At 42.0% G+C, this 13,667-nt stretch overlaps 1 protein-coding gene across 1 annotated transcript in view; it reads left to right on the top strand.

Moving 5' to 3' along the window:
* Nucleotides 1-10,095, top strand: part of LOC121280462 (MAP kinase-activated protein kinase 2-like) — a 155,671-nt gene extending 145,576 nt beyond the window's left edge. Inside the window, exons 8-10 of the mRNA XM_041192486.1 lie at nucleotides 992-1,077; nucleotides 1,802-1,882; nucleotides 6,378-10,095. Coding sequence (XP_041048420.1) covers nucleotides 992-1,077; nucleotides 1,802-1,882; nucleotides 6,378-6,533 — 323 coding nt within the window. The 3' untranslated portion in view covers nucleotides 6,534-10,095. The remainder of the gene's footprint in view (nucleotides 1-991; nucleotides 1,078-1,801; nucleotides 1,883-6,377) is intronic.
* The last annotated feature ends 3,572 nt before the right edge of the window (nucleotides 10,096-13,667 follow it).

The following is a 13,667-nucleotide window of genomic DNA, read 5'->3' as shown; positions in this document are numbered from 1 at the left end:
ATGGCATAAATATAAAGATCCCCCTTTTAGTCACTGTGTTAATATTGTTTACCATTCATATTTATACAGATAATGACAATAATGATTCAACAGACAGCTGATATCAGAGTAGTCAGCTATTCTGTACTAAACCATGTTCAGTTCTTGGCTGTGCAATTAATTTATTCCAAGGATACTCGACAGATTTGATTGAGTTGGAGCAGTTTGAATGAAAGTGAGCTGATTAAACACCACTTCCATCCACCCTGCAGCACACTTTCAGATTTTAAAATCAGCATTTAGGTTCCTCAATAGCAAATTGCTTTCAATGTGGAACTGAGTCAAACAAATCAGAGTGCTTGGGTTCATTCGCACAAGAAGCCCTTGCACCTGGGAGGAGAGAGATCAGTCAGAATTCCCTCTCCTTTTTAATATTCAATTTCAAGCTGGCAAGGCCAGCATTTATTGCTCATTTCTAGTTGCCCCATTGGTGGTATCCTCCTTGAATGACTGGGAGAGGTTTGACACAACTAAGTTGCTAAACCGCTTCAGAGGGCACTTAAGAGGAACCACATTGTTATGGGTTGGAGTCACATGCTGCACAGCCTTGGTAAAGGACAGCAAGTTTCTTTTCCAAAAGGACATCTAGTTGGATTTCTATAACAATTTGACAGCTTCATGGCCACTTTTACTGATATCGCATGTTTTAAAAGCCAAATTCAGATCCTCAAGCTGGCATGGTAAAATTTGAACTCTCATTCTCTCCCTGGACTATTTGTCCAGGCCTCTGGATTACTACTCCAGTAACTATTCAGAGACTAACACTGAGAAGTGTATGTATAGACGCCAGGTGGGGCCTTTGCTATAGTCTAGTACCCAGCCCAAATTGTGATGCTGGCTGCACTCAGGCCTCCAATCAGTATCTGTAGTGTTTGTCTTCGGTTTTTGCAGGTTGAACTGATGTATTGATGGCAGTCAGTTCTTGTAACTGTTAAATTTCTCTTTTGTGCAGCGAAAGATCTGATCCGGCAGGTGCTGAAGACCGATCCCACAGAGCGAATGACAATCACCGAGTTTATGAACCATCCCTGGATTAATGTAGGTCTCGGCAAACTCCAGCCTTCTTGTCCTTGACGTCACACAGCAGTGCAGCTGCATGGGATCGATACCATACTCTGCATTTTTACAGGAGCATATTTGAATTCTGCAGTTGTACTGATGTATCTGAGAGCAATAGAGCTGTCCAATATAAAAGGGGTTTGCATTTGTGTGAGAGAGAGTGAGTAAAGGTGGCACAATGCTAGTGATTACAACGTAAGTACAAGTAATGGCAACATCATAAGCAGCTCAAGGTAAGACTGTGCATTAGTCATAGATGTGCCACCACAGGAGAGAGACTGTAACAGGTCACCTATATCAAATGTTAAGTGTAGAAAATGCATTCCACTACAGTACAATCTACAGTTTCCTCCTTGCTTCTAAAGTTGTTTCAATTCAGGTTAGTCATTTTTCAATGTCTCACCCAGGCTTTCAGGCATCAGCTTACCTTGAAAATATCAGCAAGCTAATAGACTAGGAAAGTGTGTGGTGATGGAGCGCCAGGGCCGAGTCTGATCCTGTCCTCACCAGGTGTCCTATCCACGTGCTTCTGAATAACAACCAGAACCTGGTGGCTATGAGATTCCCGGTTCCCAGACGGGCCATTATCACACCCTTACTAAATTAATAGTGACATTTGAGGAGATTGTTGTACAAAAAAAAGGTCTTTCCACAAGCTGCTCTGCAACAGACCAGATCATTCAAATACCCTTTGTACTTCCAGCAATCGATGGTGGTTCCTCAGACTCCACTACATACGAGCAGGGTACTCCAAGAAGAAAAAGATATGTGGGAGGAGGTGAAGGTCAGTGTGTTCTCATTCATATCATCAAACACAGCAGCATGGAATCGAACAAATAACAAATGAGTGCATTGTTATAAACAGTATGGTTAGTGATAGGAAGAGAAAGAGTGATCCTGCATTTATATAGCACTGCTGGTCAAAGTTTCTGATCAATGGTCACACCCGGGATGTTGATAGTGGGGTATTCAGTGATGGTAATGCCATTGAACCTCAAGGAACTATGGTTAAATTCTCTCTTGTTGGAGATAGTCATTGCCTGGGCTTGTGTAGTGCGAATGTTACCTGCCACTTGTCAGCCCAAGCCTATTGTCCAGGTCTTGCTATATTTGGACATAGACTGCTTCAGTATCTGAGGAGTTGTGAATGGTGCTGAACATTGTGCAATCATCAGCGAACATCCCCACTTCTGACCTTATGATGGAAGGAAGGTCATTGATGAAGCAGCTGAAGATGGTTGGGCCGAGGACACTACCCTGATGTCCTGGGACTGGGATGATTGGTCTGGCTCCCTTTCCAATTGGTGGTGGGTCCCTGTGCTGACTAGGCCCCACCCTTTGGAATTCCCTTCCATACACCCTTGGGCTTTCCATCTCACTCTTCCCCTTTAAGATCCTCTAGAAGGCCAATCTTTGACCAAGTTTTTGGTCACTTTTTCTAATACCTCCTTTTTTTGCTTAGCGTCCTTTTCATTCCTTCACAGCTCCACGAGACACCTTGTGACATTTTCCGTGTTAAACGTGCTATATTTGCCAAGTTTATGTTGTCAGTGTAATACATGACTGCATTCTGGCTTATTCCATCAATGAACCCATTAGGTGCAACTCTTCTCTATGCTTGGGCCTTGTGAGTAGCTCAGATGCCCTGAAATGTGCCAATGCTACCTGTTTCAATCCTCAAGGATCAGAAGCAGCTGACCTCAGTAACACAGAGTAGTGAAATAATGTCAATCTGAGATTGGAAACAAGACAGACATGTAAAAAAAAAACTACACCCTGGTGTATAACTCCAGACAGACAAACTTAAGAAACATAACAGTTGAGCTTAGTTACACATATTGGCGGGGATGGGGTCAATCACCCTTTTACCTCCTCTTTCCTCACACTGCTTCCAGGTGATACAACAAATTACTTGTGCTTCTTTCAATTTAGTCTACTCTATTTGCGGCTCACAATGCAGTCTCCAGTCTCCTCCACACTGGGGAGGCCAAACACAGACTGGGTGACTGCTTTGCAGAACTTCTCTGCTCTGTCCACAAGCATGACCCTGAGCTTCTGATTGCTTGCCATTTTAATTCAGTACCTGGCTTTCGTGCCCACATGTCCGTCCATAACCTTCTGCATTGTTCCTGTGAAGCCTAATGCAAACTGGAGGAACAGCACCTCACCTTCTGATTAAGCACTTTACAACCTTCTGAGCTCAACATTGAGTTCAACTCTGTCCCATGTTTTGATTCTTTTTCTTGTCATGTGCTGGTTTGGACAGAGCTGTTCATCATTCTGCCATTCACGCTCAGTCTGGACAATTGCTTTGTTTCTTTACTGCAACCATTACCATTCCTTTGCGTTTTGTTCCATGACATCTTTATAATTTAATCTCTTGCCCTTTACTCTCTCCCTATCCCTCCTTTTGGTGACATATAACCCATCATATTTCTACCCTCCAGTTCTGAAGAAGAATCATATTCACCACAAAATGTTAACTTTATTTTTCTCTGCACAGATGCTGCCAGACCTGCTGAGTGTTTTTATTTCAGATCTCCAGCATCCACAGTATTTTGCTTTAATTATATTGGAGTGAGGGAGGTAGCCAGGGCTTTACTCAAGAATAAATATATCTAGGATAAATAACTTGCTTCAAAAAAAAATGTGGAACATGCAGAGCAAGAAACAGCTAAGATAAAATAAAAATGCAACATAGAATTACATAAAATCTACACCCGAAACAGGCTATTCAACTTCACTAGTCTATACCAGCGATTATAATCTAAACAAGCCTCTAACTCCTCTGCCCAACTTGGATTCCCTTTTACCTCATGTATGCATCAGGCATGTCCTGAAATGTATTAATGCTATCCTCTTTAACCATTTAATGCAGAGGCGTGTTCCACATCCCTGTCACTCTGAATTGGATCAACAACAACATCCACAAACATTCACTCCCTCCACCACCGATGCACAGTAGCAGCAGTGTGTGCCATCTACAAGATGCACTGCAGGAATTCACCAAGGCTCCTTCGACAGCACCTTCCAAACCCATGACCACAACCATTTAGAAGCACAAGGGCAGCAGTTAGATGGGAACACCACCATCTGGAAGTTCCCCTCCAAGCCACTCACCATCCTGACTTGGAAATATATTGCCGTTCCTTCACTGTTGCTGGATCAAAATCCTGGAACTCCCCCCCTAACAGCACTGTGGGTATACCTACACCACATGGACTGCAGCAGTTCAAGAAGGCAGCTCACCACCACCTTCTCAAGGGCAACTAGGGATGTACAATAAATGCTGGCCTGGCCAGCCAAGCCCACATCCCATGAATGAATAAAAAAACAGCTTGCATTCATATAGTACCTTTAACATAGTAAAACATCCCAAGGTGCTTCACAGAGGTATTATCAAACAAAATCTGACACCAAGCCATATCATGAGGTATTAAGACAGAGATAGTTTCTTAAGGAGCATCTTAAAGGAAGAAAGAGAGGTAGAGAGGTTTGAGGAGGGAATTCCAGAGCTCAGGGTGTTGGCAGCTGAAGACATGGCTGCAAACAGTGGAGCAATTAAAATTAGGGATGCTCAGAGAGGCCAGAATTGTAGGAGTACAGATTCTCGGAGGTTATAGGGCTGGAAGAAATGATAGAGGTAGGGAGGAGGAGAGCGGCTGTGGAGAGACTTGAAAACAACAATAAGAATTTTTAAATCGAGGAATTGGGTAACCAATTAGCAGAAAAAATGAATGGAAGACCAGGAGGAAACGACAAACTTGTAGGGAGAATGGAAAGATGTTAAATTGATGGCTGACATAGAAGAATCTTGGGAAGGAGTTTTGCAATACTTCACTCAAAGGGTTGTGAATCCATGGAATTCTCTACCCCAGAGGGTTGTGGATGCTTCATTGTTGAATGCATTTAAGATGGATAGACAGATTTTTGGTGTCTCAGGGAATGAAGGGATATGGGGAGTGGGTGGGAAATGGAGTTGAAGCCTAGATCAGCTATGATGGTATTGGTCTACTCCTGCTCCTATTTCTTATGTTCTTATGGGGACTGACATACCAGAACTTCCCCAGGGATTTGCAGCTCATCCAGAATTGATGTCCTTGTATCCTGAAGTAGACTTAAAAGTAATCCCACCTCTCAAAGTAACATTCATTGTGTCCAAAGGAGGCTCCATTCAAGCCCTTAGCCCAGATCTTGTGTTATTCTGCATTGCTAGATAGTATAAGATTGACAGGTCCATTGAGTTAAATTTGCACCGTAACCATATGTGATAAATTGAGGCTAAAAGCAGAGGTTTAAGCAGAAACCATAAAATAATTTAAGATGCAATTAGATGCTGCAGTGGTGTTGGGGCAGGGAAAGGGTGAATGCTAAGGTTTCTCTGGATGAATAAATTAAAATGGACATACAATTATCTGTTTCACCCTGCTTGGTCATAGATTGGATGCCATTGTGGTGATCGCTAGCACCTTCACTGAAGATGCCCCAGATCAGCTACAAAAGAAACCCTGTCCTAAGACCTGGGACTGCATCCATAGCCAGTCAGTGCCTTGTTCAGCATTGCAGGGGCTCAACACATTCAGATCTATGGCAATTCAGTGCAGAGTGTGGGAAGATCCTGCTGTGGTTTTCACATAAGAACAAGCTGTAGGGTTATTGTATGGACAAATGTGTACAGCACCAGGGAGATAGATGGTGGATGCTATGGGATCCAGCATGCATAGGTAACAAAATTCAAGCAGAAAATGCTGGAAATACTCATTAGGTCAGGCAGCACCTGTGGAGATAAGAGAAAAAGGTAACGTTTCAGGTCGATGGTCTCTCAGTACTGGATATTCCTTACTGAATGCTCTGACAAAAGACCTCAACTTGAAACATTAACTCTTAGTTTCTCTCTCCACAAGAAGCTGCCTGGCCTGAGTATTTCCAGCATTTTCTGTTTTAATTTCAGATTTCCAGCATTTGCAACATTTTGCTTTTGATGCCAAGATAATGCTATGGCCACATGCTGAGTTCTACCTGGACTGGAGAATACATTCAACAGGGAGTGATGGACAAGCACAAATCTCTAATTGACAATATTTAGCGCCAGTGGTCACCCATTTAAACTAACCCATTATTAGAGTGTAAGACAATGCTATTTCAAACCATTTGTTTGACTTTTTGAAAAAGATGGAATTGCTGCTGGTAAGTTCCATTTTAAAACACAGATTTCACAAAAACCTCAACATCCAAGATAGTAGTTTGCTGTAATGCTATGTTCTGCATTGTGGTTTCAGGATGAAATGACAAGCGCACTCGCCACCATGCGTGTCGACTACGACCAGGTGACAATTAAGGACTTGGACAAAACCAGCAACCCTCTCTTGAACAAGAGACGAAAGAAGCAGACCTCGTCAGCACGGTCCTCATCAGCAATCTGCAGCAATCAGTGAAGGGAGGACCAGACAGCAACAGGACTGGGGATACTTTTTAACACACAGCAAGAAACTGAAGGCTTATTAAACTCCAGCACAGCCAGTTCAGCCCGACCAAGGCTGGAGGTTCTCAACAACAATAGAGGATGGTTTCTACTGGCATTGACAACACATCTGGGAAAGGGAAGGCAGCTCAGCTGTGCTCTGCTGTTCCCCAGGATCCCAAATCCTTTCCTTTCTGTACCATTGTGTTGCTCCTTTTGTTCTGAACAGTTTTTATCCTGGTGTTTTAATTAGGTTGAAACTTTGCATTGGCATTGATGAAAGAATGACAAAGAGGGAGGGGCTAAGCAATGAAGATGTACATTAGTGCTGCAGGCTCACTTGTGAGTGGTAAGTGTGCTATTAACTGAACACACATCACACACAGGACTTTTGGGTCCTTCTGCTATGAAGCAGCTAATGTTTGAAGTGCCACTTGTGATCAGTAGAGACCTTTAGAGGGTAGAATTGGGGGCTAGCTGAGAAGGTGGCCACCTCCCTGTCACTGACTCTGTACGGCAGCCTGATATGTCCTGGTGGAGCTGCAACAGGAACTCTGGGCATTGAACGACATGTCTGTAAAGTAAACGTGATAATGGGGAGGGAGCCCAGGCTCATGTATAACGAATAGTCACTGGCAGCAGATACCATGAGGCAGTTGCCAGCCATGGAATCTCTACCCCGGCAAGAGCCTTCAGGAGAGGTGTGGGAGCAAACAAGTGGAGCACTGTAAGGGTCAGAGTCAAAATCAAAGGTTAAACCAAAGGGCAGTGTCTGAGGCTTTTGTGATGATCCAAGGTTTGCTGAGGTACTAATGATAGGCATGTAAGAATTTTTTTGAAAATGTTTTGCCATCAAGGTAAAACTATTCATTAAATTGTAGGCAAGGCAAACTTTGTCAGATTACGATAGGCAATTTTTTTTTATTTGTACTTAAAATTGCCACATAGTTGTCCTGATAAATCAGAGGTTTAAAAAAAAACTGGCATTTTCTTTAAGCACCTTTTATGACCTTAGAATGCACCAAAGCATTTTTCAGCCAGTGAAGTACTTTTGAATTGTTGCAACGTAGCAAATGTGGTAATGGATTCTCACCTCAAGCCACTTCCACCATTCAATGCGATCATGGCTGACATTTGACCTAACTCCACTCCACTAACTCCTTCGACCCATATCCCTCAATATCTTTGGTTCACAAAAATCTATCAATCTCAGATTTGGAATTAAGAATTGATCTAGCATCAATTACCATTTCAGAAGCGAGTTCCAAACTTCTGCTACCATTTGAGTGTGGAAATGTTTCCCAATTTCATTCCTGAAACATCTGGCTCTAATTTTTAGACTGTGCTCACTAGGCCAGCACCATCACCAGCCACTCCCCCTCCTACTCAACTGCTCTAGAAGCTGGTGATTGTTCAAGGCTTTAATAATTAGGTGAGTGGGTAGGTAATTGCTCAGTAAGTTTTAAGATATTATCCCTCTAAACGGGGGCACTGGTTTAAACCAGTACTGGGAAGATGATCGGGATTGCATTAAATTTATAGCTTTAACAATTAAACTGCTTAAAATAACTAGAGATAACAGTTGAGTGATATTTCTAAACTTGAAACCTAATTAGTTAAATAAAAGACAATATAGATGACAAGCCAGATGATGTGTTGCAGTCGTATCACATGGAAGCTGGTGGACATCAGTGTGATCCACAACAACCATATCTGCAGTAAGTGTCTGCACCTCAAGGCACTTTGGCTCCGAGTTGATGAACTGGAGTCTGAGCTGCATCAGGAAGGGGGAAAGTTATCTGAACACTTTGTTCCAGGAGGTTAGGTACCCCTTAGGCCAGGTACTTCTGATTTGGTCCATGATCAGGGACAGAAGGCTGTGACTATGGGGGTCTAGAAGGTAGCAGTGGAGGAGCCCTTGCAATTTTTCAACAGGTTCAAAGTTCTTGCAGCTTGTGTGGATGAGAGCAGGGACTGCAGGAAAATTAAGCAAACCAACAATGGCACCGTAGTGCAGGGAACCATTCAAGTGGGGGGAGTATAAAGAAATGTAGTTGTAGTAGGGAACAGTATAGTTAGGGGAATAGATATTGTTTTCTGCAGTTGAGAGTGTGAATCCCAAAAGCTGTGTTGCCTGTCCAGTGCTAGAGTTAAGGACATCTTTTCAAGGCTGGTGAGGAACTTGGAGTGGGAGGAGAAGGATCCAGTTGCTGTGATCCACATAAGTACCAATGACATAGGTAGGACTAAGAGAGAGGACCTGTTAAGAGAGTGTGAGCAGCTGAGTGGTAAATTAAAAAGCAGAACCACAAGGGTAATAATCTCTGGATTGCTACCTGAGCCATGAGCAAATTGGCATATGGTAAATAAGATTAGAGAGTTGAATGCATAGCTTAAAGATTGGTTTGGAAGAAATGGGTTTCGATTCATGGGGCAACTAGGGAAAGAGGGAGCTGTACTGTTAGGGCAGTCTTCAGCTGAACCACACTGGAACCAGTGGGACTGTCTAATTGTACAACTAGGACTGGAGAGAGGACTTTAAATAATGCAGAGTAACGATACATGTAATGATAACCAGAGTGTAACAGGAAGGGACAGAGCATACAAACAGAGTGCACCGGCAAACCAGGTCAGGGTAAGGAAAAATAGTAAAAAGACAGAATTAAAGGCTCTTTATCTGAATACACAGAGCATTCATAAACAAAATGGATGAATTGATAACACAAATAAAAATTAGTTTGGCATGATAGCCACTATAGAGGCATGGTTGCAAAGTGGCCACAACTGGCACCTGAATATTCAAGGGGATTTGACATTTCAGAAGGACAGAAGGAAGGAAAGAGATGGGGGTGGCTCTGTTAATAAAGAATGAGATCAGTACAGTAGCAAGAAATAATCTTGGCTCGGAAGAATAGAATCAGTTTGGGTGGAAATAAGAAATAGCAAAGGAAAAAGTCACTGGTGGAAGTGGTTATAGACAGCCTGATAGTAGATACACTATGGGACAGAGAATAAATCAAGAAATAATTGGAGCTTGCAAGAAAGGTGCTGCAATAAACATGGGAGATTTTAATCTTCATATAGATTGAAGGAGTCAAATTGGCAAAAGTAACCTGGAGGATGAATTTGTAGAATGTATTCAGTGCATTCTGGAACCAACCAGGGAACAGGCTATTCTGTCGAAGGGTCATGAGGACTCGAAACGTCAACTCTTTTCTTCTCCACCGATGCTGCCAGACCTGCTGAGTTTTTCCAGGTAATTCTGTTTTTGTAACAGGCTATTCCATATCTGGTAATGTGTAATGAGATGGGATTAATTAATGACCTCATAGTAAAGGATCATCTAGATAAGAGGGATCATAACATGCTAGAATTCCACTTTTGATCTGAGGGCAAAAATTTGAGCCTGAAACTAGGCCTGGATTTTTCCTACAGTGGGCGGGAGCAGTCAGGGGCAGGCTTGGACGTGATCGCCACCCACGATTGGCTGTGCGCCGCCATTTTTAAGGCCCACCCAGCATAATGCAGGGCGGCAGTGCTACCTATGTGGGTGGGTGGGTGGGTGGGGGAGGTGGTGGTGGGAGAGAAGGGATAGTCGGGGCCTGCGCTGTTTTGCACATGCATGGAAAAGAGCGCAGAGATCTCCCTGAGGCACGATTGAATGGTTATGAAAATAATTGAGGATTCAATTGAAAAATGTATTCAAACATGTCCCCTCATGTGACTGTGTCACATGAGTTGGGACAGGTTTGTAAAGGTGGGAAAATTTATTTACTTTATAAAAGTCAGGAAACCTCATCCCGCCCATGGATGAGGTTTCCTGAAAAACACGAAGGCTGCTTGGGCTTTTTGCCAACCCGGCAACATTAAGGTTGGATGGGCAGCGTTCTTAAATCCTTTAATTAATCCAATAAAGGCCTTAATATGCCCTTAACATTTCAGCAGGTGGGCAGCCGATTCTGGCGTGCCCACCGAATGAAATATCGTGATGGCATTTGATGACATCAGGACACACACCCGGCATCATCACGGGTCATTTTACGCGTCAGCGTGTCAGGCCCGCCTCAGCACGCTGACTGGAAGATTCTGCCCTTAACTTAAATAAAGACAATTACAAAGGTCTGAAGGAGAAATTAGAACCTGTGAATAAACTAGCAAGAAACGTAAAAAGAGACAGTAACAGCTTCAAGTATATGAAAAGATAGACAGTAGCTAAAGTGAGCATTGCCCCTCAGAGGGGCAGGCTGGGGAATTAATACTAGGAAATCAGGAAATGGCAGAAGCTTCGAATAAGTATTTTGCATCCATCTTCACAGTAGGAGACAAAAAATATCGCAAGAGTAGCAGAAAATCAAGAGGCAAAAGAACGGGAGGAACTTAAAATAATCACGATCACAATCACTAAAGAAAAAGTACTAAGAAAACTAATGGGACTAAAGGCTGACAAGTCCCCTGGACCTGATAGCCTACATCCTAGCCAATCTTATTGAAACCATAAGATTTCAAGGGATTTTCAGGGCAGATGCTGGGAGAATGTTTCCTCTTATGGGGAATCTAGAACTAGGGGGCACAGTTTCAAAATAAGGGGTCTCCCATTTAAGACAGAGATTAGGGGGAATTCCTTCTCTGAGGGTCATTAGATTTTGGAATTCTCTTGCACAGAGCAATGGAGGCTGGTCATTGAATGTATTCAAGGCTGAGTTAAACAGATTATTGATTGACAAGGGTTATGGGAAGCACACAGGAAAGTGGACTTAAGGCCACAATCAGATCATCCATGATCTTATAGAATAGTGCAGCAGGCTCGATGGGCTGACTCAGCTATCCCTGCTCCTATTTCTTATGATCTTATTTGCCCATTCACATAATCTATTAATATGTTTTTGTAATTTCATGTTTCTGTCTACACTGCTGACAATGCTGCCTATCTTTGCATCATTGGGGAGTTTGGATATAAGTCTTTTTATCCCATCATCTGAGTCATTAATAAATACAATGAATAATTGAGGCCCCAATATAAATCCTGGGTGCTTTCCCATTATTCTTCCTGTCACCGACTGTACATTCTATTTCCTAACCAGGGCAATAATTTGCCTTCAATTCCATGAGCTATAACCTTTATCAAATTAGCTTTATCAAATAACTTTTGGCAGTCCATATAAATAACACCCAGAAACATTCCCCATAACTTTATTTGCCTCTTTAAAATGGTAGGTAAGTTGAATTTGCTTTGTGTCAGTTTTTACAGTAGAGGAAGAGTCAGCCTACTGGACATCCCAAGGATACTTACTACCTGTTATTCAGTCAGGTTTGCTGGGCACAACTAACTATTTACAAATCCATGCTGACTCTCTCTGATCAGCTAAAAATTTTCAAGATGTTCAGTCACTTCATCCTTATGGACTCTACTAATCCCCCATAACAGGCATTAGGCTAACTGGTCTGTAATTCCCTGGTTTTACTCTCTCACTTTTCTTAAATAGTGGAGTGATTTGCACAATTTTCCGATCTCAATTTTGTAAGATAATAATGACATCTGCAATGTTCTCACCTTTTTTTAAATCCTTGGGATGGAAGCCATCTGGTCCTGCGTATGTGACACTTTTGGTGCCATTATTTCACTCATTACTGTTATTTTGTTTTGATGAGTCCCAGTCCCTGATTCAACACTAGTTTCCTTGGGATATGCAGCAGGCTGACTTCTTCCTCTACTGCAATTACTGACAAAGTAATTATTCAGCATGTTCATCATTTCCTTATTTTCATTGACAATATCACTATTATTAGTTTTCAAAGAAGCCTCATTAATCCTAACCACCCTCTTTTCCTTAGTATGATTGTAAAACTACTGTATGTTGATTTTGATTCCCCTTGCCAGTTTCTTTTCATACTCTCTTTTTGTAACTCTCACTTTTGTCACCCATTGTTGTTCTTTGTACCCCTCCCATGTGCCAGGATTTGTGCTATTTTTTGCACTTTTATGCATTTTCTTTTAGTTTTATGTTGTATCTTTAGTTGTCCATGGCTTTAAAACTCCTGCACCTCAGGAGTATTGCATTGATTCTGCATTGCATTAAATTCTTTTTTGAACACCTCCCAATATCGTCTGTCTTTTTTCCCATTAACAGATTTACCCAGTTTACTGTAGATAGTCTCTTTCTTATCACACTGAAGTTGATCAACCTTTCCTGAATCTAGAATCTTAGCTATTTTGCGTTTCTCCCCTTCAAACACTACCATGAACTCAGGCATATTATGATCATTATTAGAAAAATGTTCACGCAACATTAGGTTGTTAGCTAAAACTGGCTCATTGCTAAATCTAAAATGGCATACCTCCTTGTTGGTTCTAAGATATATTGAAGAAGAAAACTATCTTGAATTCACTCAATAAATTCACTTCCTTTCTAACATGTCCTAATCTATATGAAAGTTAAAATCCCCCAATTAAACTGCACTGTTCTTACTAGCTTGTCTAATACAATCTCAATTTCACAACTGTTACCAAGGGCCTATAGAAAACTCCCACTACAATTGTAAATCCTGTTTCTTAATTCTACCTGTAAAGTCTCTACTGCCTGCTTACCTCTCGTTTTGCCCTTTTATCATTGAAATGATTTAATCTTTAATCACTAAGGCTACTCCTGACCTCTAGCACTTTGTCTCACTTGCCTGTAGGCCTTATAAACATGTTTCAGTAATGGCTACCATGTCATGTTCATTTTTTTTCTCTAACAACCCAGGTAGCGCTGTCACTTTGTTGTTGTTTCACTATAATTCTTTGTAAACAAGTTACTGACAAATCCACAGTTAGTTTCTGCTTATTTCTCCATATCTCCTGATATGGAGTGCAGTCTCCCTGTAGAGAGACACTCCATATTTATCCAAGTTTAAAAACCTGAGATTGATGGGGTAGAGAGAATACTGCTGGAGCTGAGCCAGCTAAAATGGCACAATGTCTTTCTGCTGTTTGTCCAGTCAGGAGAATCCCATCCATTAGGAAAGTAGCTTGTAAGCCCCCAGTGATGTTGTATCCCTCAAGGCCCTACTCAGTTTCGCTGGTTACTCAACAGTGGCTTGAACTCCGTTGGACCTTCTGGTGTAGGTA

Source organism: Carcharodon carcharias, chromosome 7, assembly GCF_017639515.1.
Source record: "Carcharodon carcharias isolate sCarCar2 chromosome 7, sCarCar2.pri, whole genome shotgun sequence".
Classification (NCBI taxonomy): domain Eukaryota; kingdom Metazoa; phylum Chordata; class Chondrichthyes; order Lamniformes; family Lamnidae; genus Carcharodon; species Carcharodon carcharias.
Note: the sequence above shows the minus strand (reverse complement) of the source record. Positions and strands in the feature narration are given on the sequence as shown.